General features: G+C 46.5%; 2 protein-coding genes across 5 annotated transcripts in view; one reads left to right on the top strand and one right to left on the bottom strand.

Moving 5' to 3' along the window:
- Window positions 1-12353, bottom strand: part of c3h9orf85 (chromosome 3 C9orf85 homolog) — a 30628-nt gene extending 18275 nt beyond the window's left edge. Inside the window, exon 1 of one of the 4 annotated variants that reach the window (XR_009444841.1) lies at window positions 10682-10903. Coding sequence is in view for 2 of the 4 variants with exons in the window: in XM_048527425.2 (XP_048383382.2) it covers window positions 10682-10783 (102 nt within the window). In the remaining 2 variants the exon portion in view is untranslated. Of the gene's footprint in view, window positions 1-9127; window positions 9246-10681; window positions 10905-11764 lie in introns of those variants that run through there. The other 3 variants (XM_048527427.2, XM_048527425.2, XM_048527426.2) reach the window with 3 other exon arrangements.
- LOC125450942 (alpha/beta hydrolase domain-containing protein 17B) overlaps window positions 11093-25579 on the top strand; it is a 57260-nt gene continuing 42773 nt past the window's right edge. Inside the window, exon 1 of the mRNA XM_048527423.2 lies at window positions 11093-12707. Coding sequence (XP_048383380.1) covers window positions 12241-12707 — 467 coding nt within the window. The 5' untranslated portion in view covers window positions 11093-12240. The remainder of the gene's footprint in view (window positions 12708-25579) is intronic.

The following is a 25579-nucleotide window of genomic DNA, read 5'->3' as shown; positions in this document are numbered from 1 at the left end:
CTGCAAAGGACCCCTGCTGTTTTTCATCCTCCGCAGGATCCACAGACTGAACACCCAGTTCCACTCAGCTTTACTGGACACCAAAAATCGTAAGTACAACCAACTCACTGGCCCCTGCCCCCCACAAGAGGATTCCTGCGCCTCCCAAATCCCGACTCTGTCCCTGCCCCTCCCCCACCATGCACCCGCCGCCATTGACCATGAGGACACGGCCGGAGACCCCACCGATGACGTCACATCCGCCTCCGCCGGCCACAGAACTTCCGGAACCGCTGCTGCAGTCACCACCTCCACGTCCAGGTACTACAGCCCACACACCACCCTCACCTCAGCTGCTGCCGCCCACCCCGATCCTCCCACCGCCGACGGAACCCCGCCCGCGGCCGACGCCGACGGAACCCCGCCCACGGCTGACGGAACCCCGCCCACGGTCGACGGAACCCCGCCCACGGCTGACGGAACCCCGCCCACGGCCGACGGAACCCCGCCCACGGCCGACGACATCATCGCTCCGCCCACAACCTCCACAGCCTGCAACCCCAGAGGAGACAGCCACACTGAGCCCTGTCGCATCTTCACCATCCCCCCAGACCTCCCACTGACTGAGGACGAACGGTCAGTCCTGAGCAAGGGGCTCACCTTTGTCCCCCTACAACCACACATCAACGAATACCAGTCACGGTCGGACATAGAGCAGTTTTTCCGCCGTCTTCGCCTCCATGCCTACTTCTTCAACCGGGAACCCAACCCTCCTTCCACTGACCCCTTCACCCGCTTCCAACACAAGTCCTCCTCCTGGACACCACCCCCAGGCCTCCTACCCTCCCTCGACCTCTTCATCTCCAACTGCCGTCGAGACATCAACCGCCTCAACCTCTCCACCCCTCTCACCCACTCCAACCTCTCCCCCGCAGAACGCGCAGCCCTCCGCTCCAACCCCAACCTCACCATCAAACCCGCAGACAAGGGTGGCGCAGTGGTAGTATGGCGTACTGACCTCTACATCGCCGAGGCCAGACGCCAACTCTCCGACACCACCTCCTACCGCCTCCTCGATCATGACCCCACACCCGAGCACCAAACCATCATCTCCAACACCATTCATGACCTCATCACCTCAGGGGACCTCCCACCCACAGCCTCCAACCTCATTGTTCCCCAACCCCGCACGGCCCGTTTCTATCTCCTTCCCAAAATCCACAAACCTGCCTGCCCCGGTCGACCCATCGTCTCAGCCTGCTCCTGCCCCACCGAACTCATCTCCACCTATCTGGACTCCATTTTCTCCCCTTTGGTCCAGGAACTCCCCACCTATGTCCGTGACACCACCCACGCCCTACACCTCCTCCAGGACTTCCAATTCCCTGGCCCCCAACACCTCATCTTCACCATGGACGTCCAGTCCCTGTACACCTGCATTCCGCATGGAGATGGCCTCAAGGCCCTCCGCTTCTTCCTGTCCCGCAGGCCCGACCAGGCCCCCTCCACCGACACTCTCATCCGCCTAGCGGAACTCGTCCTCACACTCAACAACTTCTCTTTTGACTCCTCCCACTTCCTACAGACTAAGGGGGTGGCCATGGGCACCCGCATGGGCCCCAGCTATGCCTGCCTCTTTGTAGGTTACGTGGAACAGTCCATCTTCCGCACCTACACAGGCCCCAAACCTCACCTCTTCCTCCGGTACATTGATGACTGTATCGGCGCCGCCTCTTGCTCCCCAGAGGAGCTCGAACAGTTCATCCACTTCACCAACACCTTCCACCCCAACCTTCAGTTCACCTGGGCCATCTCCAGCACATCCCTCACCTTCCTGGACCTCTCAGTCTCCATCTCAGGCAACCAGCTTGTAACTGATGTCCATTTCAAGCCCACCGACTCCCACAGCTACCTAGAATACACCTCCTCCCACCCACCCTCCTGCAAAAATTCCATCCCCTATTCCCAATTCCTCCGCCTCCGCCGCATCTGCTCCCACGATAAGACATTCCACTCCCGCACATCCCAGATGTCCAAGTTCTTTAAGGACTGCAACTTTCCCCCCACGGTGATTGAGAACGCCCTTGACCGCGTCTCCCGCATCTCCCGCGACACATCCCTCACACCCCGCCCCCGCCACAACCGCCCCAAGAGGATCCCCCTCGTTCTCACACACCACCCTACCAACCTCCGGATACAACGCATTATCCTCCGACACTTCCGCCATTTACAATCCGACCCCACCACCCAAGACATTTTTCCATCCCCTCCCCTGTCTGCTTTCCGGAGAGACCACTCTCTCCGTGACTCCCTTGTTCGCTCCACACTGCCCTCCAACCCCACCACACCCGGCACCTTCCCCTGCAACCGCAGGAAATGCTACACTTGTCCCCACACCTCCTCCCTCACCCCCATCCCAGGCCCCAAGATGACATTCCACATTAAGCAGCGGTTCACCTGCACATCTGCCAATGTGGTATACTGCATCTACTGTACCCGGTGCGGCTTCCTCTACATTGGGGAAACCAAGCGGAGGCTTGGGGACCGCTTTGCAGAACACCTCCGCTCAGTTCGCAACAAACAACTGCACCTCCCAGTCGCAAACCATTTCCACTCCCCCTCCCATTCTCTTGATGACATGTCCATCATGGGCCTCCTGCACTGCCACAATGATGCCACCCGAAGGTTGCAGGAACAGCAACTCATATTCCGCCTGGGAACCCTGCAGCCATATGGTATCAATGTGGACTTCACCAGTTTCAAAATCTCCCCTTCCCCCACTGCATCCCTAAACCAGCCCAGTTCATCCCCTCCCCCCACTGCACCACACAACCAGCCCAGCTCTTCCCCCCCACCCACTGCATCCCAAAACCAGTCCAACCTGTCTCTGCCTCCCTAACCGGTTCTTCCTCTCACCCATCCCTTCCTCCCACCCCAAGCCGCACCCCCAGCTACCTACTAACCTCATCCCACCTCCTTGACCTGTCCGTCTTCCCTGGACTGACCTATCCCCTCCCTACCTCCCCACCTACACCCTCTCCACCTATCTTCTTTACTCTCCATCTTCGGTCCGCCTCCCCCTCTCTCCCTATTTATTCCAGTTCCCTCCCCCCATCCCCCTCTCTGATGAAGGGTCTAGGCCCGAAACGTCAGCTTTTGTGCTCCTGAGATGCTGCTTGGCCTGCTGTGTTCATCCAGCCTCACATTTTATTATCCTGTACTTCCTGACATGTCTGGTCTGCCAATATTGCTTCAAAATAATGACACTGATGACCAGGAGGACAAATTCCATCTAGTGCCCCACCCGCCCAATCATATCAACCCATATACCCTAATCCGTCTGCCAGCGTTCCACCACCACCATCCCAGCAACCACTACCCCAACCCTATTCTCTACCACCGCCCGCCCATCTACAACCTGATCCAGGTCCCTCTCCATTTACACAACTAGCTCCCCCTGGAATCATTACCCACCCTGCTGACCGGAACCAGGCTTTGGAAGGTATCACCGATCTGGTTGCTTTCCGAACCCAATCATGAACCCAGAGAAGGCAAGAGACTAACCCTTTTGAGACGCAGAGGACAGAACAATTTATCCTATAATACTGACACAGACAGTAGTAGTGAACATGACTAGCCTCAACATTATGACCCTGAAGATGAACAATGGTCCAGCGAGGCTATAGAGGGACCGGTCGATTCCAGTAATTCTTACCAAAGAAGAAAGGGAAAGCGTTCCCACAAACGCAGACAAATACAGTTCCCTACGCGGACAGTCCCTAACCCAAATCCTGGTCAGGGAGGCCAGGCCACCATGCAGGTTTACACACCCTGGAAACCACAAGAGATGTGTTTAATCATGACCTAGGGCCCAGATCGAAAAACAAGCCCAGAGGATTTCACTGATTACATTATAGGGACGATCCAAATGTATTGGGCCATGCCGCAGGATCTTTTCAGTCTGTGCTGTATGGCGTTGACCCCTAGTGAGAGATCTAGAAGGAAGGTCCATTTGGGACATAATGATTGGGCAACCTTTGCAGGGGCAGTTCCCCAGCCAGGAGCCCAAACCCAAGCAATCAAGGGCACTCTTCAAAGGACCCTGCAACAACCAGAGGATATAAGTAAAGTATTAGAATGCCGCCCTAAGCAGCGAGGGGAGGGTTCAGATTTTTGGGATCAATTCTGCTCCACATATGCCACGCATGCAGGTGACATCACTTATAATGCAGGGAACACTTCAACTCAATTTAATGCCCTACTGCTACAGTGTATCCCAGAAGAGGCTGCCACCGCTATTAGGACCAACAATATGGATTGGCTGGATAACACCCGTCCACAAATAAGAAGGGCGCTTACTTATTACTGGAATAATAATAAAGAATCTAAGCCGACTAAAGTCAAATATGAAATGGTACAGCATCCTTCTCGTCAGACCCATCACAAGGGCTCAGATGCTCCTGTTATAGACCCTGATGTCCTCAGAGGCCATCAAATGGAATCCCAGTATTGTGTGCTGAGATGGGTCGATAGGTATGGCCGTGGGTATACAATTCAACCAAACGGTCCCAGTGCACCTCTTTATCGGCCACCCTATACCCCTACCGACCCTTTCGATAACCATAACAACTACCTTCCCCATAGTGGTCCATCCTGGTTGGTAACGCCAAAGCCAACACAGGGCTGTTTTAACTGTGGTGGCAGGGATCATTGGCGGCGAGACTGTCCACAGTTATAGCAACAAAATAGACTCCAGCGCAGGAGACAACTTTTCTCTGCCAGCAACCCTTTCTCAGCCTGACTATCTTCCCTTGTGAATTTCCACATATTGACTAAGGACCCTGAGGATGAGCTGAAAGTATGCTCGACCGTTGAGGGCAAGGAAATCCCCTTTATGATTGATCCTGGAGCCACAGCTTCAACTCTTGAAACCTCCTGTGTAAGCCAGCATGGGTTTACGCTCTCACTTGCCTCCGTGAACCTTAGCAGGCTAACCGGGCAGGAGAGGCTAAACCCCCTGACTGAACCACTAACTGTCCAATTCGACCCCTAGACTTACACTGTCCATTTCGCCCAGACCCCTGATTTAGGGATTAATCTGGCAGAAAGAGATTTGTTGTGTTCCCTCCAAAGCGAAACGCTTTGTTTTAATGAGGATATCGCCATCAAAAATAATGTCACTAAGAGTCAATGTTAGACTTATTGCTCCCCCCAGTGATGGGCTGTCGAGTTGAGGCCAGATGATTTTACTCCTCCTCTGCAGGCCCCAAATCCCCATGTAACCGTTTGTTATGACTCCACTGGAGCTTCCACAGAGCTGTTAGCCACCTTTACTCCATTTCTGGGGTTGACTGTCACTGTTACCATTACAGGACACATTGAAAATAAAGGAGGGATCAGCCTTCTTGGTGGACATTCCCGTCCACCTCTAGCACCAACCGGGTTCAGTTTCTCCCCATATCACCTTATCTGTAAACAAGGGTATAAAGCAAAGGCACTGGGATACTTAGCTCACTGCTTACAGCAGCAGTTAGACCCCAGTGTCACTGATGGGCCCCAACAACTGGCAGAGGGGAGCTTAACTTATTATTCTAGCCCTTTCACGGTAGTCCACCCGTTCTGCCACCATCAACACCAGCACGGCCCTTCAGAAGAACCCTTTTGTGATCTCTAAGCATGAAGTAGGATGCACCCCTGTGGAGCCTATTAAGATCCAAATTATACCAGGAACAAAACTACCTTCAATACCTCAGTACCCCTTAAGGCCAGAGGCAATAGAAGGGATAACACCCTTGATTCGGTCATTCCTCTAGCAAGGTGTTCTAGTTTCCAGTCAATCACCCTGCAATAGCCTCATTCTACCCGAGCCAAAACCAGGACGCCCGGAATGGAGATTAGTGCAGGATCTCCAGCAGGTCAACAAAAATAGCCCAGCCTTTATACCAAGTTGTGCCGAATCCTGCAACGATTCTTAGCAGCATCCCTGCCAATGCCTGTGTTTTCAACCTGGTTGACTTACAGCATGCTTTCTTTGCTATCCCTCTGGCAGCAGATTCCCAATATTTGTTTGCTTTTAGCTTCAAGGGCCAGCAGTACACACCTCCCTCAGGGATTTGTCCATTCACCCACCTTATTCTCCCAGGTATTGCATGGGCAGCTTTCGGAGCTTCGGCTCCTGGACGGCTCTACCGTTGTCCAATATGTTGATAACTTGCTCCTAGCTAGCTCTTCGGAATCTGCTGACATTGCAGATACCAACCGCCTCCTGAACACTGTCCATTCGTGGGGGTGTCATACCGCACACCAAGGTTCAGTGCACTCAGCGCCAAGTCAAATTCCTGGGGACTTTGCTCGTTGCTTCTGATAGGCAATTAACTCCGGAACGTATTGCACCCATTCTAGTGACCCCTCTGCCCACTCGCCCCAAGCAAATGTGTGCCTTACTAGGTTTAGTTAACTACTGCTGACAGTGGCTCCCTAATGTAACATTACTCACCAAGCAGTTAACCCCTGTGGCCTGAAGCAAGGCTCCAAAAATCTTTACCTTATTGGAAGAGCAAAGATCAGCCTTCACTGAGTTAAAAACGGCCCCCTCGCCAGTGCCCCAGTGCTCGGAAGACCCTTGTATGACAGGCCCTTCCAGTTGTATGCCAGTATCCTAGAGAACTGTGCAACCGCTGTTTTAACCCAAACCCACGGGGATTGCAGGAGACCCGTGTCCTACTATTCGACTCATCTTGACCCTGTAGCTATGGGTCTCCCACCTTGCTCACAAATTCCTCATGTCCATTGCCTTGTAACAGCCGCTTCCAATATTACTCTCCAGCAACCCTTGACAGTCTATTTCTCACATGCTTTTGTAGCCCTCCTGACTTCCCATCAGACCCAACATCTTACACAGGCACGACTCAGTCGCTGTGAGATAGCTCTTCTCAATAACCCCCTTCTGACTTTCTCCTACTGCTCCACTCTCAACCCAGCGACTTTCCTGAGTAGCCCACCAGAAGAGCTCCTAGAGCATCCCATGATTGCCTTTTGCGCAACCACTTCTTAACCTCCCCTCGACCGGACCTTTCAGACGCCCCATTACCCACACCGGACCTTACCCTCTTCGTGGATGGTAGCTCTTCGATGTGATCCTTAGGAGCTCCCCTTTCATGATATGCAATTGTGAACCACACAATCGCTTTAGAATCAGCCTCCTTCGATCCTCCGGTATCTGCTCAGAAAGCAGAGCTTTTTGCTTTAACACGGGCTTGTATCCTGGCTACAGGAAAGTCAGTAAACATATACACGGGCTCACGATACGCTTTTGGCGTGGCCCACGACTTTGGCCAGCTATGGTCGCAGCGCAGGTTTCTGACCTCCTCAGGGACACCTATTCAGAGCTCACTATACGTCCAAAATCTCCTCAAAGCCATCCTCGTCCCCAAGCGATTGACCATAATCAGATGAGCGGCTCATGAAATGGATAATACGGATATCAGCAAAGGCAATACCAGAGCTGATCGAGCTGCCAAAGACGCTGCAACAGCACGCAATTCTATCGTGTCCTCCATGAACCAGCAGGTGTTAAACTGCTCACCTGCCTCAAAAACAACAGGCATATCAGACATTGACAATGTTCAGCACTCACAGGGGGATGCCCGTGAATCCGAGAAAGAAATATGGAAGGCACATGGATGCTCACGTTCTGCGTAATCAGGCCTGTGGGTTACTCCAATTGGCCAAGTGTGTATACGTGACGCTTTGTTGCCTTTGCTCATTGACTGTCTTCATTCTGATACCCACCTTGGCAAGGAGGGAATGAGTAGTATCATGCTCTGTACCTGGTGGCACCCTCGGCTGCCTGAGGCAGCCCAGTCTCGGAGAGCATCATGTTTGACATGCCAGCAAGACAATGTTGGTCACGAGGCGAGATGCTCACCAGGAAGAACACCCTTGCCAGGTGGACCGTTTGAATTACCGCGAGTACACTGTTGTAAGTACTGTCTTGTGATTGTTGATGTATTCAGTAGGTGGATAGAGGCTTTCCCAACGACAAATAACAAAGTCTCAACAGTAGTCAAATTGTTATTAACTGAAATAATACCAAGGTTTGGAGTGCCTCGACAAATTAGTTTGGATAATGGCCCCCACTTTGTAGGAAAGATTAATAAGGAATTGTGTGATGCGTTACACATCCAACAACAGTTCCACCATGCCTACCACCCCCAGGCGGCAGGAGTAGTGGCTAACAGAACTCTCAAAGCTAAACTGACTAAGCTGACACCCAGAACCAGCCTTAACTGGTTAAAGGTTTTGCCCCTAGCTCTGTACCACACGAGAATAACACCCCACTCAACTACTGGACTCTCGGCAGCAGAGATAGTCTATGGCCGACCCAGTAGGACACCCTGGGATGCCAATACCGGCCCACCCACCCAAATAGACTTGAATGTTATGGGTGAGGAAATGCAAAAGTACTTCCAGCACTAATGTCGTCTCCAAAGTTTCTCCATTCACAGGTAAAGTGTGCCTTCGGACCACTTTTGCGGATATCAGACCAGCACCTTGAGGATCAGAACTGCTCTTTGTGGCCTCAGATAGGGGACTGTGTGCTCATTCAGGGCTGGGATCATCCCTAGCTTGGACCAAAGTGGAAAGGGCCATTTCAAGTGCTTATCCAAACTCTGACAGCCCTTAAAGTTAAGGGACAGAATCGCTGGATCCACTTAAGTGGCTGCAAACGGTGGGTCCCCTCACCAGCTTCCAACTAATCACTGAAATGAGTATTGTTCTGACCGTGTGTGGCTTGGAGGACAATTTGTTTTATCGGACTCATATCCAACTGCATGGATTTCAAACAGCATGTTATCCACTAGCACAGTCTGTAGAGGTTTTATTTGTAGCAACACCAGGATGGAACCGTCACCAACTCTATGAAATAGATTATTCTGGTAGGCCTTGCCAAGGGGAGGGAGGAACTTGGAAGAGGGATGTGCAGGGTAAATGCGTAGACTTGGTGGTTAACGGCCCCTCCAATTGTGCAGGTACTAAACCTAAGCCCAGGAAAGAAGGGACCAACTGTACGAATCCGAACAGCTATCCAACTTATTTTAATGGTACTGGGATTTGTTGTGTATATGCTTCAGTAAACGTCACTAACCATCCCCATGATGCTTCCTGGCCCAGTCAATGTGTAAAACAAACTTGTACAACTAGGCAGGGCTACTGAACTGCTGCTGTTTGGAATCGAGCCCAGTAAATGAGACTCCAGGCATAGAGTGGACTTGAAATTCTGTTGTAATGGCACTCATGTAAAAACGGGGCATGAGATATTCCGTTTCACTCTCCAGACTTCCAACCATTTAAAGGTCAATCCTCCTGGAATAGTTACAAAATAGTAGGTGAGTCCGTTACCTGTTACTGTGCTGAGAAGGGGTTCATTTTCCTTCTCAACAGGACGTTTTCTACTGCTACTCCAACTTTGCTGATGCAGTTTGCTGTTGGGACAATTGGGCCTCTCATGGTGACTTGTCCCCAACAAGCACATATTCAACGACAAATTGTCACACGCTCCGTAAGTGAGGAGTTTTACGTTGAGTGGCAGGATCCAGTCACCTTGGGATCTCCCTTGGGATACAGCTTCCGGGGAACTGTCAGTTTGGGAGGGTCCTCAGGGGTGGTGTCCGCTAAAAACTGCATTTACCTTATATGTGGACTCCCCACCCTCAGAAATAGCACCAAGTTGGCATAGGAGGCAGTAAATCAAGAATTAGCCAAACTTTAGCTCTATGCTCAGCAAACCCAGTATGCAGTGGACTATCACCTGGCTCAACAAGGAGGAGTATGTACGGTTATAGGGGATAAATCCATTACCCATGTTACTGACGAATGCTACAATATTACCCAGGCCATCCAAGGACAGTTGGACCAGTACAGAGAGGAAACCCGACCCAGGGACGGATAGTTGGGATGGCTTTTGGGTGGTTCTTGGGGCTCATACGTACTACATGGGTTGGTTATCTTAATGACTGTCATAACTGTTTGTTGTGTATTCATGGTATGCCTGAACTCCTGTTACATAATTATTACCGAAAGACTAGTAGCTCCCCTCTCGCCTGCGATATAGGTTATCATAGAATGATAAAAGGAGGAAATGAGATGTTAATGGGATAACATCCCATTAATTTTTATGCTCCTTATCTTCCTAAACAGGGGTATGTGGAAACTGTTTTAAACTTACTGCCTGAATAGGATTGGGTGGGAAATGTTTGAGAAGGTGTGAGACTTCTGTAAAGGGGTGAAACTTTTGTAACGGTATGAAACTTCCGTTTCTATTTAAGTGGCCAGGTCAATGACCTTTGTTCAAGCGAGACATTTCGGCGACTTAAAATCGCATCCTGTCGTTATCAGTCACTTCACAAACGATCAAAGCTGTATCTTGTTCTCTTTATGTTCCAAATAATTATCTTATGTATCAGCCAATTCATAGAGTATAACAAGTGGGACTGTCTGCTGTTCGGGGAGAATCGCTTACGGAACTCAGCACACTGTGCCAGGTTGTATACAGCGATCCTCCCATTATCACTCCACAGCTTGTACTTGTTTAATAATAAGGGATTGTGTTTCTGTAGCCAGGTCAGTGTCTTGCTATTGCATCAAGTCCGTGAGGGTCTCCGAAAAACGAACCGAACACGACAATGAAAGTGTTGCTTACCTTCATCTTTTCACTTTTGTCATATTTGTCATTTTTGAACCGAATAACATTCTGATGCTTTTGTGGTCTTTTCCGCGCAACGTTTCCTTTCTGGGAACTCATACTCTAGTTCAACAAATTATAATGCCACTTCACTAAATCGCAACATATCGTGCACAAGGAACACGTGTACATAGAACCACCCACACCTTGTGCCGGAAGTTTAGGAAAATCACGTGATGACCTAGGACAATGAGGTCATCACACGACGCCCCACCTCCGGATATGCTCAAACCGAATTGGATCATGGGCCCAGTGACTGGCATGCTAACTGGTGCATTGTCACATCAATCAGTGGCTGTCATCTAATTAGATGGGCAATTGGGCGGGACCCATTTAGCACCGTTTGTCGCCTCTCGGAAGCGAACGGTCGGTGACGGGCTGCTGGTCCTTTTTGAAACGGCCACCCAACTGCGCACGCGTCCACTTCCCTACCCCCTCTCTCACTCACACATACACACACCAGTTTCCCTCGCCATTGAAAAGCGTGCCTACTGCGCAATGCGCGTCCACCAACCTTTGCGTCCTGGCCTATCAACTGCCCATTCCCTACTTGACCCGGGATAACAAAGTGTGAGGCTGGATGAACACAGCAGGGCGAGCAGCAGCTCAGGAGCACAAAAGCTGACGTTTCGGGCCTAGACCCTACTTGACCCGGCACCGCCGTAACAGCCGCGCATGCGCGCTGTTTCAGCGACCCGCCAGCTGCACATGCGCACCGCTAAGCTAACGGCTATTCCTCACCCCACGAGCTCCAAAAGGCGTTTTATTGCTGCTCCCACCTAATTACGCATAAAAAAAGGAAAGTATGGAAATACCTTGGCCGGCGGATTTAGTGCTGAAATCACGGATGTGAGTGCGGTGGAAGAAAAGAAAGAAGGGCGCGTTTGGGAGCGGATTGGGGGGGGGGAAATCCTCCTTTGTTTTATTCGCCGTGTGGAAGGTGCGGAGCCCGGCAGACGTTCCGCCGACATTTGTTTCCGTCCCCCTCCAAACCCCCACCATCATTTACCCTTAGCGTCAGGCCGGCGAGCTTTGTGTTACCTTCTGAATCCCGTCGTAGCAGCAGGTTGTTGAGGAAATATCGCCGAATCATTGCCTGAGAAGGTGGGGAGAGACGAACGGAGCGGGAACCCTGTGTTGTCGATTAATTCGGTGCCTCCTTTCTCCTGTCCTGAGGACGCAGAGAGGGAGAGCTTCTCCCCTTATTTTCCTTAATCAATGACTCCCATCCTCGGCTGAAGTTTACACACCGATTCTGTCCCTTTGCGTCCACTTGGATCGATGAGGCGTGGGAAATCTTTTGCACAACACAAATCGGGTTGTTTTTTTTACTGCATTTTATCCATCTGCTTAAATCAGTGTCTTTTATTGTCGGGTTGATCATGTTCTGCACCAGATTTCATCGCCTGTGAGAATTTACTGTACAAAGTTTCATGTTGAACTCTGCAGTCACTGGAATTATTTATTTATTTATTTGACTGAGGGTGGGGATCTTACCACATTCTCACATCCTCGCCATGAATAACCTGTCTCTGAGTGAGCTGTGCTGCCTGTTCTGCTGCCCTCCCTGCCCTGGTCGGATTGCGTCCAAACTGGCCTTCTTGCCCCCCGAGCCTACATACGCGCTGCTGGCCGATGAGGCTGGGGGCCGTTGGAGCCTGCACCTGTCCGAGCGGGCTGACTGGCAGTACTCGCAACGGGAGAAGGATTCCATCGAGGCCTTCATGACCCGGACCAGCCGGGGCAACCGCATCTCCTGCATGTTCATTCGCTGCTCGCCTAGCGCTCGGTTCACCTTGCTCTTTTCGCATGGCAACGCCGTGGATCTGGGCCAAATGAGCAGTTTCTACATCGGCCTAGGCTCCCGCATCAATTGCAATGTCTTCTCCTACGATTACTCGGGCTACGGCGCCAGTTCTGGGAAACCTTCCGAGAAGAACCTTTACGCAGATGTGGACGCTGCGTGGCAAGCCCTAAGGACCAGGTAGGGAGATCTGTAGCTTTCACATTCAAAAGCAAGCGGTTATTCAGCTGGTGGTGTCTCTTGTAATACCTATTGGATAAATCCTATTCTGCTACTGTTTTTTGACCTGCAACGCTAACCTCTCTTAACAGCGACTAAGTATTTCCAATATTTTCTATTAATTAACGGTTCTACCGTCCTGTAGGGTGGCTGTACATTCGGCCCATTATATCCAGACTATTCCGTGTACATTTTTTTTCCTAAATATTCACTGATTCTGTCTTACATGTAGCCTCTTCTATTCAAACGTATTTTCATACTTGGTTTCAAGCTTTTTTTTTCTCCTTTATCATCCATCGTTGCTTCCCCTGCCCTCAACATCTGTTTAAGGGTACATTTTCTGTTGTCATTTCTGTGGATGATTTTGCAAGCAGTTTCCGTTGCCTATATGGTATCAAACTGGATGGTTTTAACATTCATTTTCTACAATTAGTTGAGTTGCTATGTGAATGCCTTTCTCAAATCATTTGAGAAAAATGTCACTTTTCAAGAAGCCTAAGAACCTAGTACAAAAAAATCATAGAATCCCTACAGCGTGGAAACAAGTCCTTTGCCCAACAAACCCACGCCAACTCTCAAAGCATCCCACTCAGACCCATCCTCTATAACCCACCTAATCTACACATCACTGAACACTATTGGCAATTTAGCATGGCCACTCCACCTAGCCTGCACATCTGTGGACTGTGGGAGGAAACTGGAGCATCTGGTGGAAACCCACACAGACATGGTGAGAGTGTGCAAACTCCACACAGCCCAAGGGTGGAATCGGACGTGGGTCCTTGGTGCTGAGAGGCATCAGTGCTACCCCAATATTGACAAATGTTTCAGTACTAAACTAGGAAGTTCTAGCTGCATTGTTTGGAAATTGATCGGGAGATATGTGACAGTGAGTAGAGTATGTCCTGTGTTTTGGCAGGATGAGACAAATTGTGTTCCCCAGGCATCTGTCCACTGTATTTATCAAGGATTTGAAAGATAAATAGAGAGTTGCATAAAGTTGGTTGTGGTACATCCTTTGCAACCTCAGGATGACCCCTCGAGTTTTCAGTGAAGGAAGTGTTCTTTGAAAGTGTGTTTGTCGGAAACTTGGCATCAGATATACACACAGCAGGCACCCACAAAACAATTGTAATGACCAAATAATCTGTCTTGGTGATGTTGGTTGAAGAATGGATGTTAGTAAATCGCTGTTGATCTTCAGGCAGTAAGATGGGATATTTATGCCCATGTAATGTTTCATCCAAAACGTAGGAGATCTAGTAAGTTGCCACAGAATTGGGGAAGAAATTACAAAGGGAATAGTCAATCTAAGTTAGTGGTTGTGATTTAAGTTCAATGTTGAATACTATGCTGTCATTGACTTTGGATCCAAGACTGACAAGGTGTACTTGCTAAACGAGAAACTAGAAAGTGTGGAGGAGCAACGAGGTTTGGGTGCGCCAAGAATACAAACCTCTAGAAGCCACTGGACCATTTGAAAAGGTAGTTAAAAATGTCTCTGTGGTGTTTGTTTTAAATTCAAGACGACTGGGATATGAAGGGGAATGTTTTAAAAGGAAAGGGCTGTCTTGTATTCCCTTGTGTATAGACTTTATTTTTATAAGCACTAACAATGTCCAGTTTCTGTTTCACAGGAGCCTCCTCCCAGTTTATTTAATCTTTTCTCTCAGCCCAACCTCCCATTCCTTCTTCGTGGTGTTTATCTTCCTTCTCCTTTAAATGTATTTACAGTATTTCATGCTACTCACTTCAACCACTCCCCCTGGTGAGTTCCACATTTTTTTGGGCAGTAAGTTTCCTCCTGAATCCCCTGTTGGATTTATTGTTGACCATTTTAGATTTATACCCCTATTTATGAACCTCCTTGCCATCCTCCCTCCACCCCCAAGTGGAAACGACTCTGTAGCTCACTGCCAAGCTTCTTCATAAATTTTAAGTGCTTAATCAGATCCCCTTCCACCCTTTTCCTTTTTAGAGAAAAGTGTTAGCTTGTTCAGACTCTTCTGATGGGTGTGACCTGTCAATTTTGATATCATCAGGTTGCGCTTTTCTGCACATAGTGGTGGGAATCTGAAATTCTTTCCAAGAGGCTTTTGAGGCTGGGAGTCAGTAGAAGCTTTTGACATTGAAATCAATAGCTTTTTGATAGTTAGGTGATGTAGAGCAAAGATGGGTAACTGTGGTGGTACTGCATCATACAACATGCGTGAATCTGATGGTGCAGGCTCATGTATTTTTATTGGCTGTTTTACTCAAGGTCTGAACAAGTTAATTTAGTAAGATGGTCAGGGGTTTGTTTAGTACAGTTGACCTTACCAAATGCATGATCTCAGGTTTAGTCTTCAGTCTTTAGTCTTTATCTACCTGGTTTTTGTGGATTACTTGAGCCAGGTTGAAATAAACTGTTAATGGTATTTATGGCTAGTAAAGCGATAATTAATGAATGTTTGTTTGTTTGTTTATTGATTACAAATACCCACTGACTGGAGTTAAATGCAGATTGGAGAACCTGCTTGATTTCTGTTCCTTTCAATGCCCTGGTGAATATTGGTTGGCCCTGGGTAAATTTTCATATGCTGTACCGTTAGAAACATAAGGAATTACTGAAAATAATGATACTTAGCATTTGAAAAAGGTTTTTAAAAACGTTGAATTACTCTGCTATGATTTGATTGGTAACACTGTCACCCCTTTCAAAAGGATAGAGAATTCATGCTTCAAAGACAATGTCTAACTGGTACCAGTGCAGAACTTTGGAGTGTTGCATGGCCTGACTTTCCATCTGAGATGTTAAACTGCCCCCTCAAATAGATGTAAAAAATATGTTGCATTATTATGAAGAAGGCTACTCTGTGTCCCTCAACCGCCACCACTGAAAACAAATTGTTGTGCTGTTCCCAGGTAGTCATTTTCTGTTTTATAATAGCAGCAATATGTTTTGGAGCGCAAGTTCAATGTGATGGCTTATTGAAGTGATCTTGAACATCTGAATGGAAAGAAATAATAACACATACAAATGCAGTTTAGGGGTAGGAATGAGAGGGCATGCTATCATCCACGTAAACATTCTGTGTTTCCTCTGCTCATTTTTGATATCCGTCCTTGAGTGTGTTGCCAATGTTAGAAGCAGTACTCCAACTGAGATCTAAACTGTGATTTGAACACCCAGTGTTTGTCTCAGCATTATGACAGTAGGCCTTGGAAGGAGGGCATCTTCCTGAAGCAGGACAAGTTAATTATCAGGGAGGATTACTAACTCATTGAAAACCTGTTCCCCAACCTCGCACCTTTATTCCTCTGGATTGCATGATGCTTGAGCTTTTCAGTGTTCCTCTACCACTAAATCCATTAATCTGATGAAATTACTGTAAGGTCTGAATGTTTCATTGATCATGACATTGAATTTAATAAACAATATACTTTTACTAAGTAATTGTATATAGTGTATGACACACAGTTCTCTGTGCCACTGCATCTTTTGAGAGAGTGATTGCAGGAGAATATCAGACAGTTTCAGGGTTGGAGCAGATTTAAGGTGTAAGATAGCAACTTTCATTTACATAGCATCTTTGGCATGATAAATTAGCCCAGAGTGAAAGCAAGCAAAACCTGCCACCAAGCCACATAAAGAGATATTTGGACCAGCAATGGATATCTTGGTCAAGTGGTTGAGCTTTAAGGATGCTTCATATGAGAGAGAGAGAGAAAGATATTTTGGGCAGTTTTAGGCACTAAAAAGGGTAGGTGTGGCAACCATTGCATTGGTGAATCTTCAGATGGGATGGTTAGGTCGCCAGAATTGGAAGAGAAACGACAGGTCTGGGAATTATAGGGCTCACAAAGGTTAGAAGGATGGAGTAAAGATGGGACACTAAAGAAATCTGAAAACTGCTATGAGGATTTTAAAAGGAATGGATTTAATGTTTTATCGAAGATCTGTAGCTTGGGTTGCAGTTGGAGTTATTGGTTAATTCTCCAAACTTACTAGTTTTCATGCAAACGCTTCTTCTCCCTTCTAGGTGACATCATCAGTGATGTGTAACCTCTGTTGAAACGCTGTTGTTTGGTGCCACTCTGAATTTATATAGTCTGGTGTGTCATGGCGAGCAGTCTTGTTTCCCATTTTATACCGTAGTGGTATGTAGATGGGGTCTTTTTCAACATGTTTGTTAATTGCATTGGTGGTTGAAAATACAATACACTCCAACATGGAAGGGCATCAGTTTGACTGGGACAAGCAAGACAAAGACAAAGACAAAAACAAGCACGAGAATTTCTGGAGGCCTGGTTTTCGGAGGCAACACAGCACTGATGTCACCTGTTGGCTCGGTGAACCAACCAACAGCTCCAAAGTTAAGGGGTTCCTGTTCTGGGAACTAATGTATTCAGGTTATTGATGAATAGGGCCTAAGTGAGAATTAGAATGCATGGAACAGAGTTCTGGCTGAGCTCAGTTTATGAACGGTTGTAAGTTTGGCCGGTGGAGCATTGGAATAAATGTGTGCAGAAGTAACACAGATATTCAGGGTTCAGCTGCAGATGCACTAAGACAGGGCTGGATTAAAATCATGTTATGAAGGTGGAAGTATGTAGCAAAATTGATACATTCCTAGTACTGTTCAGTAACACTTCATTCTTCTTCCCCCGGTTACCTTTTGCACCCATTTTAATGCAGTGGACCCCGTAAGAGTGATTAGTGGACTTTATTTAACTCTATATTGGTAGGGAAAGAACAAAACTTGCACAGACCCCTTCAGTTGTTGTAATTTGACTTGTTCTGGTTAATTTTGCAATTTGCTTGTGCCAATCTACCATTCGTTAGCCCATGCACTTTCCCATTGGTTTGTTGACTATCAATATTGAAGACTATTATTTTCTGTTTGCAATAGTTCATTCTTCTGCAAGGATCCATTGATTTTAGTTGTGCATTTTTTTGCCTTGTATATTACTTGCCTGCCTCTTCTGAGGCTTTGATTGAATATTCTTAATTCTTTGGAAGGAAAAGTTCTTAGGCTAAAGCAGGTTTCACATAATTTCATTTTCGAATTAATCCTTTGAGATAATGCCAGAATTACATTAGTAGCTCCAGTCTATTGACGGGCTGTTTCAGTTTGCAATGATAATAGGGATGGAGAGTTGTGGGGCTGAAGGGGTTACAAAGATTGGGAGGGCTAAGGTCAAGGGAAGATTTGAATATGATGATATATTTTTGGTAGCAAAAGAGGAATAAAAGGCCATTCATCTCGATGACTGCCAAACAGTATGACCCTGCAACTGACCAGTGGGTAGCATGTTGATTGTATTCGATCAGCCAGTGCTTGCAAAACTCAGAACATTGTGTCCAGCACTAGATGTAATTCTGCTATTGGGCAACATTTATATAAATCCAGAGTGTCCTAAAAATTATTCAGAAACTAATTTTAAGATTACTAGTCAAGTTCACGGTGCAGTTTTTCAACCTTGTGCCTTTTTAGTTTCAGTGCTATCTTACTTCCTTCATGTTCAAGGCAAGTAAATTTCATGTCTAGACGCAGGCACCTGTTTCTGTTAAGCTGATGTTTCAAAATATTTTTCCTGTTATAGAAACCTTAATTTTGTAACTGGGTGGTGGCGATGATTCACCACAGGGCAGAACAAAAGATTAACAGCTCATGCTGTATCACTTGGGGGTTGGACCAGACAGGTACATAGTTCGCATACAGAGTATCAAAGGCTTACAAGAAAGAGGGAAACAGACTAAACCAACTCTCAAGTGATGCAATATGATCATCAGTCTCTTGCCTTGCCCTGTGGTGAATCATAGCCAGTATCCGAAATATAATACTTGAAGTCATGCTTTTCTCTGCCTCTCCCGATATTATTGAGTTCTGTTTTCCAGGCCTCAATAGAAACTTGCACTTTGAGTAAGGTGAAATTTTTAATTTTCAAATTAAAAATTAATTTTATTTTCCTTTGTATTGAGCATTTTCTTTCTTAAATTTTAAAAAGGTGATATGCCCAGTCTCCTTTTGAAGTGCACCATTTGTTTACTTTTCTAGGTTTGTTTGAATGATGATTGACCATAATAGTAGGGTTTTTGTATTTAACTTCTTATGCAGGTGCCACTCAACCTACACAAAGATTCATAGCATTTCAGAAATAAGGTATTTATCTTGTTCAAATTGTGTGTTTTTGGAAAGTAATATTTGTATATGGGATGCAATCCGACAGTTTCTCCATGAGTTAATGGAAGCACTCATCTTTGGTAAACAATTGTGAGCCAGAAAACAATAAGAAAAGTAATATTGACAGGCAGAGTTGCTGGTGATGTACTTTATAATTAAATGCTTGTATTAATGGAAGTAATCACGTGAGCTGTGTCAAACCGCCATAATAGGTCAAACGGCCTCCTATCTGTGAAAATGTATGATTCTTGTAAGAAGTTCTCTTGATTTAGCAATGTTTCCATTATGAACCACTTTTAATCTAGATGCATAAACCCTGATGCAAGCCTTGCAGTGATTCACATTACTTGGGTGAAATATAACGCATCCTGGCAATGCATAAGACCATAACACACAGGAGTGGATGTAAAGCCATTTGGCCCATCGAGCCCACCCCGCCATTTAAATCATGGCTGATGGGCATTTCAACACCACTTCCCTGCACTCTCCCCGTAGCCCTTGATTCCTTCTGAGATCAAGAATTTGTCGATCTCTGCCTTGAAGGCATCCAACGCCCCGGCCTCCATTGCACTCTGCAGCAATGAATTCCACAAGCCCACCACACTCTGGCTGAAGAAATGTCATCTCATTTCAGTTTTAAATTTACCCCGTCTAATTTTAAGGCTGTGCCCACAGGTCCTAGTCTCCCCGCCTAACGGAAACAACTTCCTAGCGTCCACCCCTTCTAAGCCATACATTATCTTGTCAGTTTCTATTAGATCTCCCCTCAACCTTCTAAACTCTAACGAGTACAATCCCAGGATCCTTAGCCGTTCATCATACGTTAAACCTACCATTCCAGGGATCATCCGTGTGAATCTCTGCTGGACATGCTCCAGGGCTCGTATGTCCTTCCTGAGGTGTGGGACCCAAAATTGGACACAGTATTCTAAATGGGGCCTAACTAGAGCCTTAAAGCCTCAGAAGCACATCCTGTCCCGCAGGCCCGACCAATCCTCCTCCACCGACATCCTCATCCGTCTAGCCGAATTCGTCCTCACCCTCAACAACTTCTCTTTCGATTCCTCCCACTTCCTACAGACAAAAGGGGTGGCCATGGGTACCCGCATGGGCCCAAGCTATACTTGCCTCTTTGTAGGTTACGTGGAACAGTCCCTTTTCCGCACCTACACAGGCCCCAAACCCCACCTCTTCCTCCGTTACATTAAAAAAAGCTCTGATGAAGGGTCTAGGCCTGAAACGTCAGCTTTTGTGCTCCTGAGATGCTGCTTGGCCTGCTGTGTTCATCCAGCTCCACACTTTGTTATCTCTGAAGCACATCGCTGCTTTTATATTCCAACCCTCTTGAGATAAATGGCAACATTACATTCGCGTTCTTAATTACGGACTCTACCTGCTAGTTAACCTTTAGAGAATCCTGGACCAACACGCCCAGATCCCTTTGCGCTTCTGATTTGTGAATTTTCTCACCGTTTAGAAAATAGTCCATGCCTGTATTCTTTTTTCCAAAGTGCAAAACCTCACATTTACTCACATTGAATTTCATCAGCCATTTCCTGGACCACTCTCCTAAACTGTCTAAATCTTTCTGCAGCTTCCCCACCTCCTCACTACTGCCTGCCTGCCCACCTATCTTCGTATCATCTGCAAACTGCGATAGAATGCCCCCAGTCCCTTCGTCCAGATCATTAATATATAAGGTGAACAGCTGTGGCCCCAACACTGAACCCTGCGGGACACCACTCGTCACCGTTTGCCATTCCAAAAAAGAACCTTTTATCCCAACTCTCTGCCTTCTGGCAGACAGCCAATCCTCAATCCAAGCCAGTAGCTCACCTCAAACACCATGGGCCCTCACCTTGCTCAGCAGCCTCCCGTGAGGCACTGTAGCAAAGGCCTTTTTGGAAGTCTAGATAGATAACATCTACTGGGTTTCCCTGGTCTAACATACTTGTTACCTCTTCAAAGAATTCTAACAGGTTTGTCAGGCATGACCTCCCCTTACTAAAACCATGCTGACTTGTTTTAATCTGACCCTGCACTTCCAGGAATTTAGAAATCTCATCCTTGACAATGGATTCTAGAATTTTACCAACTACCGAGATTAGGCTAATCGGCCTATAATTTTCCATCTTTTGCCTTGATCCTTTCTTAAACAAGGGAGTTACAACAGCAGTTTTCCAATCGTCTGGTACTTTCCCTGACTCCAGTGACTTTTGAAAGATCACGACCAAAGCCTCCGCTATTTCCTCAGCCACCTCCCTCAGAACTCTAGGATGTAGCCCATCGGGGCCAGGAGATTTATCAATTTTTAGACCCTTTAGTTTTTTTAGCACCTTCTCTCTTTTGTAATGCCTACCGTACTCAACTCTGCCCCCTGGCTCTCCCTAATTGTTGGCATACTACTCATGTCTTCCACTGTGAAGACTGATGCAAAGTACTTATTAAGTTCTTCAGCTATTTCCTTATCTCCCATCGCTAGCCTTCCAGCATCAACTTGGAGCGGCCCAATATCTACTTTTACCCCTCGTTTGTTTCTTAGTAAAAGCTTCTTTCAATACATATCATTTCTATTATTACTAGCTAGCCTACCTTCATATTTGATCTTCTCCTTCCTTATTGCTCTCTTTGTTATTCTCTGTCTGTTTTTGTAGCCTTCCCAATCTCCTGATTTCCCAGTGCTCTTGGCCACTTTATAGGCTGTCTCTTGTTCTTTGATATATTTCCTGACTTCCTTTGTCAGCCATGGCTGTCTAATCCCACCCCGGATAATCTTTCTTTTCTTTGAGATGAACCTCTGTACTGTGTCCTCAATTACACCCAGAAACTCCTGCCATTGTTGGTCTACTGTCTTCCCCGCTAGTCTCTGCTTCCAGTCAATTTTCGTCAATTCCTCTCTCATGCCGCTGTAATTACCTTTATTTAACTGTAACACCATTACATCCGATTTTGCCTTCTCTCTTTCAAACTGCAGACTGAACTCTACCATATTATGATCGCTGCCTCCTAAGTGTTCCCCTACTTTAAGGTCTTTTATAAAGTCTGGCTCATTACATAGCACTAAGTCCAGAATAGCCTGCTCCCTTGGGCTCCATCACAAGCTGTTCCAAAAAGCCATCCTGCAAACATTCCATGAATTCTCTTTCTTTGGATCCATCAGCAACATTATTCACCCAATCCATCTGCATATTGAAGTCCCCCATGATCACTGTGACCTTGCCTTTCTGACATGCCCTACCTATTTCTCGGTGCATCTTGCGCCCCTGGTCCTGATCACTGTTAGGAGGTCTGTACATAACTCCCATTATTGTTTTTTTGCCTTTTGTGGTTCCTCAATTCCACCCACACAGACTCCACATCCTCTGACCCTATGTCATTCAGTGCTGTAGATTTAATTCCATTCTTAACTAACAAGGCAACCCCACCCCCTCTGCTCACCTCCCTGTCTTTTCAATATGTTGTGAATCCTTGGATGTTTAACTGCCAGTCCTGAGCTCCGTGCAACCATGTCTCTGCGATGCCTATCACATCATAATCCTTCAAGAGGATTTGAACTGTTAATTCATCTACTTTGTTGCGAATACTACGAGCGTTTAGATAAAGTGTCTTAATGCTAGCTTTCTTATCATTATTAGAGAGGTTGGAAATCCCAAGATGTCTTAAGCTATCCTTCCTTTTTGCTGTATTCCTAGTCTGCCTCGAGCTTAAATCCACCTGTACACATGCTATCCTGTTGCTTATCTTTCCATTTAACTCCATACTGCCTGTCTCTTTCACTTTCCCTCCCCCCCCCCCGACTCATGTGCAAGTTAAGAATGGAATTCCACTGAGCATGACTGGAGGAGGGAGAGCCAGCACACAGAGACTAATTATCCAGGTTGTCACCAGCTGATTTTTGAGGGTAATATAAAATATAGCAGGGACCCAAATTGTCAAAATAATAGGGAGAGGAAGGTCAGAAAAGATGTTTCTCATTATAAAGAATCTGAACATCTTGAAGCTATGTGGGATCCCGCCTTGTAATGTATACACAGAATTTCACCTTGTGGAACAAAATGCTCTGAAGCTTGATTCATCAGTTAGTGACAGAGTGAATGCATGATTAGAAGTGCTGTAGAAGAATAGAATGAACATCTGTTTGTAGTTTTGTACAGTTACACTTGATTGTTTGGAGTGGTGAGGATAAATTTTCACCAGTATTATTTGCAGCACTTTCAGTTGTCACTGGAGGAATATGGCAGTGCCATTAAATCCAAGGGTCCATTCTGGCTTCAAAGTCCTGAGCAGTAATACTGGCTTTTAAGGATCAAAGTAGAAGAATTCTTAACAAGTAGCGAAATGATTCTTCCATATTTTGCCTGCAGTGTACTTTTTATAAAAAGTTTAGTGTTTTTTTACTGTACTGTAGCAGCCAAAGTGTTAAGAAGTAAATACTGGAAGATTGTTTTAGTAGGTGCATTTCTTTATTTTGGCAATTTATCCCATCAGTCTGTCTTTTTGCCTTTTTTCTTCATTGTTTACTTAAATTTTAAATTTAATTAATCTATAAATAGGTTGCTGCCCTTTTTATGATCTTCTGCCAAAGATTAACAGTTTTGAGGATGTTGTTCAAACCTTTGCCTTCTCAGTTACCTGCAAGATCCATGATGAAGAGGCAGTTCAAATTAAACTTCAGTATGTCTGTTTTACTGCCTGCTTTTAATTGTAAAGGAAGGTTTCTTTTCTTATGCGGAATCTTGCTTCATTTAATTCTTTAAAAATGCTATGCTCATGACGTTTTAGTTCTGTGCCCCTTTTGTTTAGCCCTGGTGGAGTGTTGCTGAACAAAGGAATGCAGGTTCATAGTTCTTTGAAATTGGAATCACAGGTAGATAGGATAGTGAAGGAGGTATTTGGAATGCTGTCCTTTATTGGTCATTGCATTGAGTATAGGAGTTGGGAGTTCATGTTGCAGCTGTACAGGACATTGGTTAGGCCAGTTTTGGAATACTTTGTTAAACTCTGGTCTCCTTGCTGTCGGAAGGATGTTAGAACATAGAACAGTACAGCATAGTACAGGCCCTTCGGCCCATGATGTTGTGCTGAACTTTACCCCCCCACCTTATACTGTCATCCATATGCCTATCTAATAGCCGCTTAAATGCCCCTAATGAGGCTGACTCCACTACCCTCTCTGGCAATGCATTCCATGCCCCTACCGCTCTGAGTAAAGAACCTACCTCTGACGTCTCCCCTATATCTACCTCCACTCACTTTAAAAACTATGCCCCCTCGTAATAACTACCTCCACCCTCGGAAAAATCTCTGCCTGCCCACTCTATCTATACCTCTGATCATTTTGTACACCTCTATCAAGTCACCTGTCATCCTCCTTCGTCTAAAGAGAAAAGCCCGAAAGCTCTCAACCTTTCCTTGCAAGACCTTCCCTCCGTTCCAGGCAACATCCTGGTAAATCTCCTCTGCACCTTTTCTAACGCCTCCACATCTTTCCTGTAATGAGGCAACCAGAACTGGACACAATACTCCAGATGTGGCTGAACCGGGGTTTTGCTGGAGCATAACTTCATGGCTCTTGAACTCAATCCCTCTATTAATGAAAGCTAACACACTATCCGCCTTCTTAACAACTCTATCCACCTGGGTGGCAGCTTTCAGGGAACTGTGGGCATGAGCCCCAAGATCCCTCGCTCCTCCTCACTGCCAAGAATCTTTCCGTTAACCCTGTATTCTGCTTTCAAGTTTATCCTTCCAAAATGAATCCCCTCATAATTTTTAGGGTTAAACACCATCTGCCACTTCTCAGCCCTGTTTTGCATCCTAACAATGTCCCTTTGTAACCTAGAACAGCCCTCTGCACTATCCACAATGCGACCCACTTTTGTATCATCCGCGAACTTGCTAATCCACCCTTCCATTCCTTCATCCAAATCATTTACAAAAGTCACAAACAGAAGAGGACCCAGGACAGATCATTGTGGTACACAACACGTAACTGAGCACCATGTTGAATATTTTCTGACCACAACCACCCTTTTTTTCTAAGGGTCAGCCAATTCTGAATCCAATCTGCCACATTCCCTCATCCCATGCCTCTTTACCTTCTGCATGAGCCTACCATGGGGATCCTTATTAAAAGCCTGACTTAAATCCACGTATATCACATCCACTGCTCTACCTTCATCCACGTGTTTGGTCACCTCTTCAAAGAATTCAGTAAGGCTTGTGCGGCATGGTTTACCCCTCACAAATCCATGCTGACTACAACAAATCAAACTGTGCCTTTCCAAGTGATCATAAACCTTATCTCTCAGAGCCCTTTCCAATAATTCGCCCACCACTGATATAAGACTAATTAGTCTGTAATTTCCGGGGTTATCCCTATTCCCCTTTTTGTTTGAACACGGGAATGTCATATGCCTCTCTCCAATCTTCTGCTACTATACCAGTGGACAGTGAGGATGAAAAGATCACCGCCAAAGGCCCTGCGATCTCTTCCCTCGCTTCGCATAGAATCCTTGGATAAATCCCATCAGGCCCGGGAGATTTATCTATCTTCAACTTCCTCAAAATTCCGAGCACATCTTCCTTACTAACGTCGACCTCCTCTAGCCAACCAACCTGTTTCACACTGCCCTCCTCTACAACTAGGTTCCGCTGAGTTATGAA

The sequence above is a fragment of the Stegostoma tigrinum genome, chromosome 3 (genome assembly GCF_030684315.1).
Source record: "Stegostoma tigrinum isolate sSteTig4 chromosome 3, sSteTig4.hap1, whole genome shotgun sequence".
NCBI lineage: Eukaryota > Metazoa > Chordata > Chondrichthyes > Orectolobiformes > Stegostomatidae > Stegostoma > Stegostoma tigrinum.
Note: the sequence above shows the minus strand (reverse complement) of the source record. Positions and strands in the feature narration are given on the sequence as shown.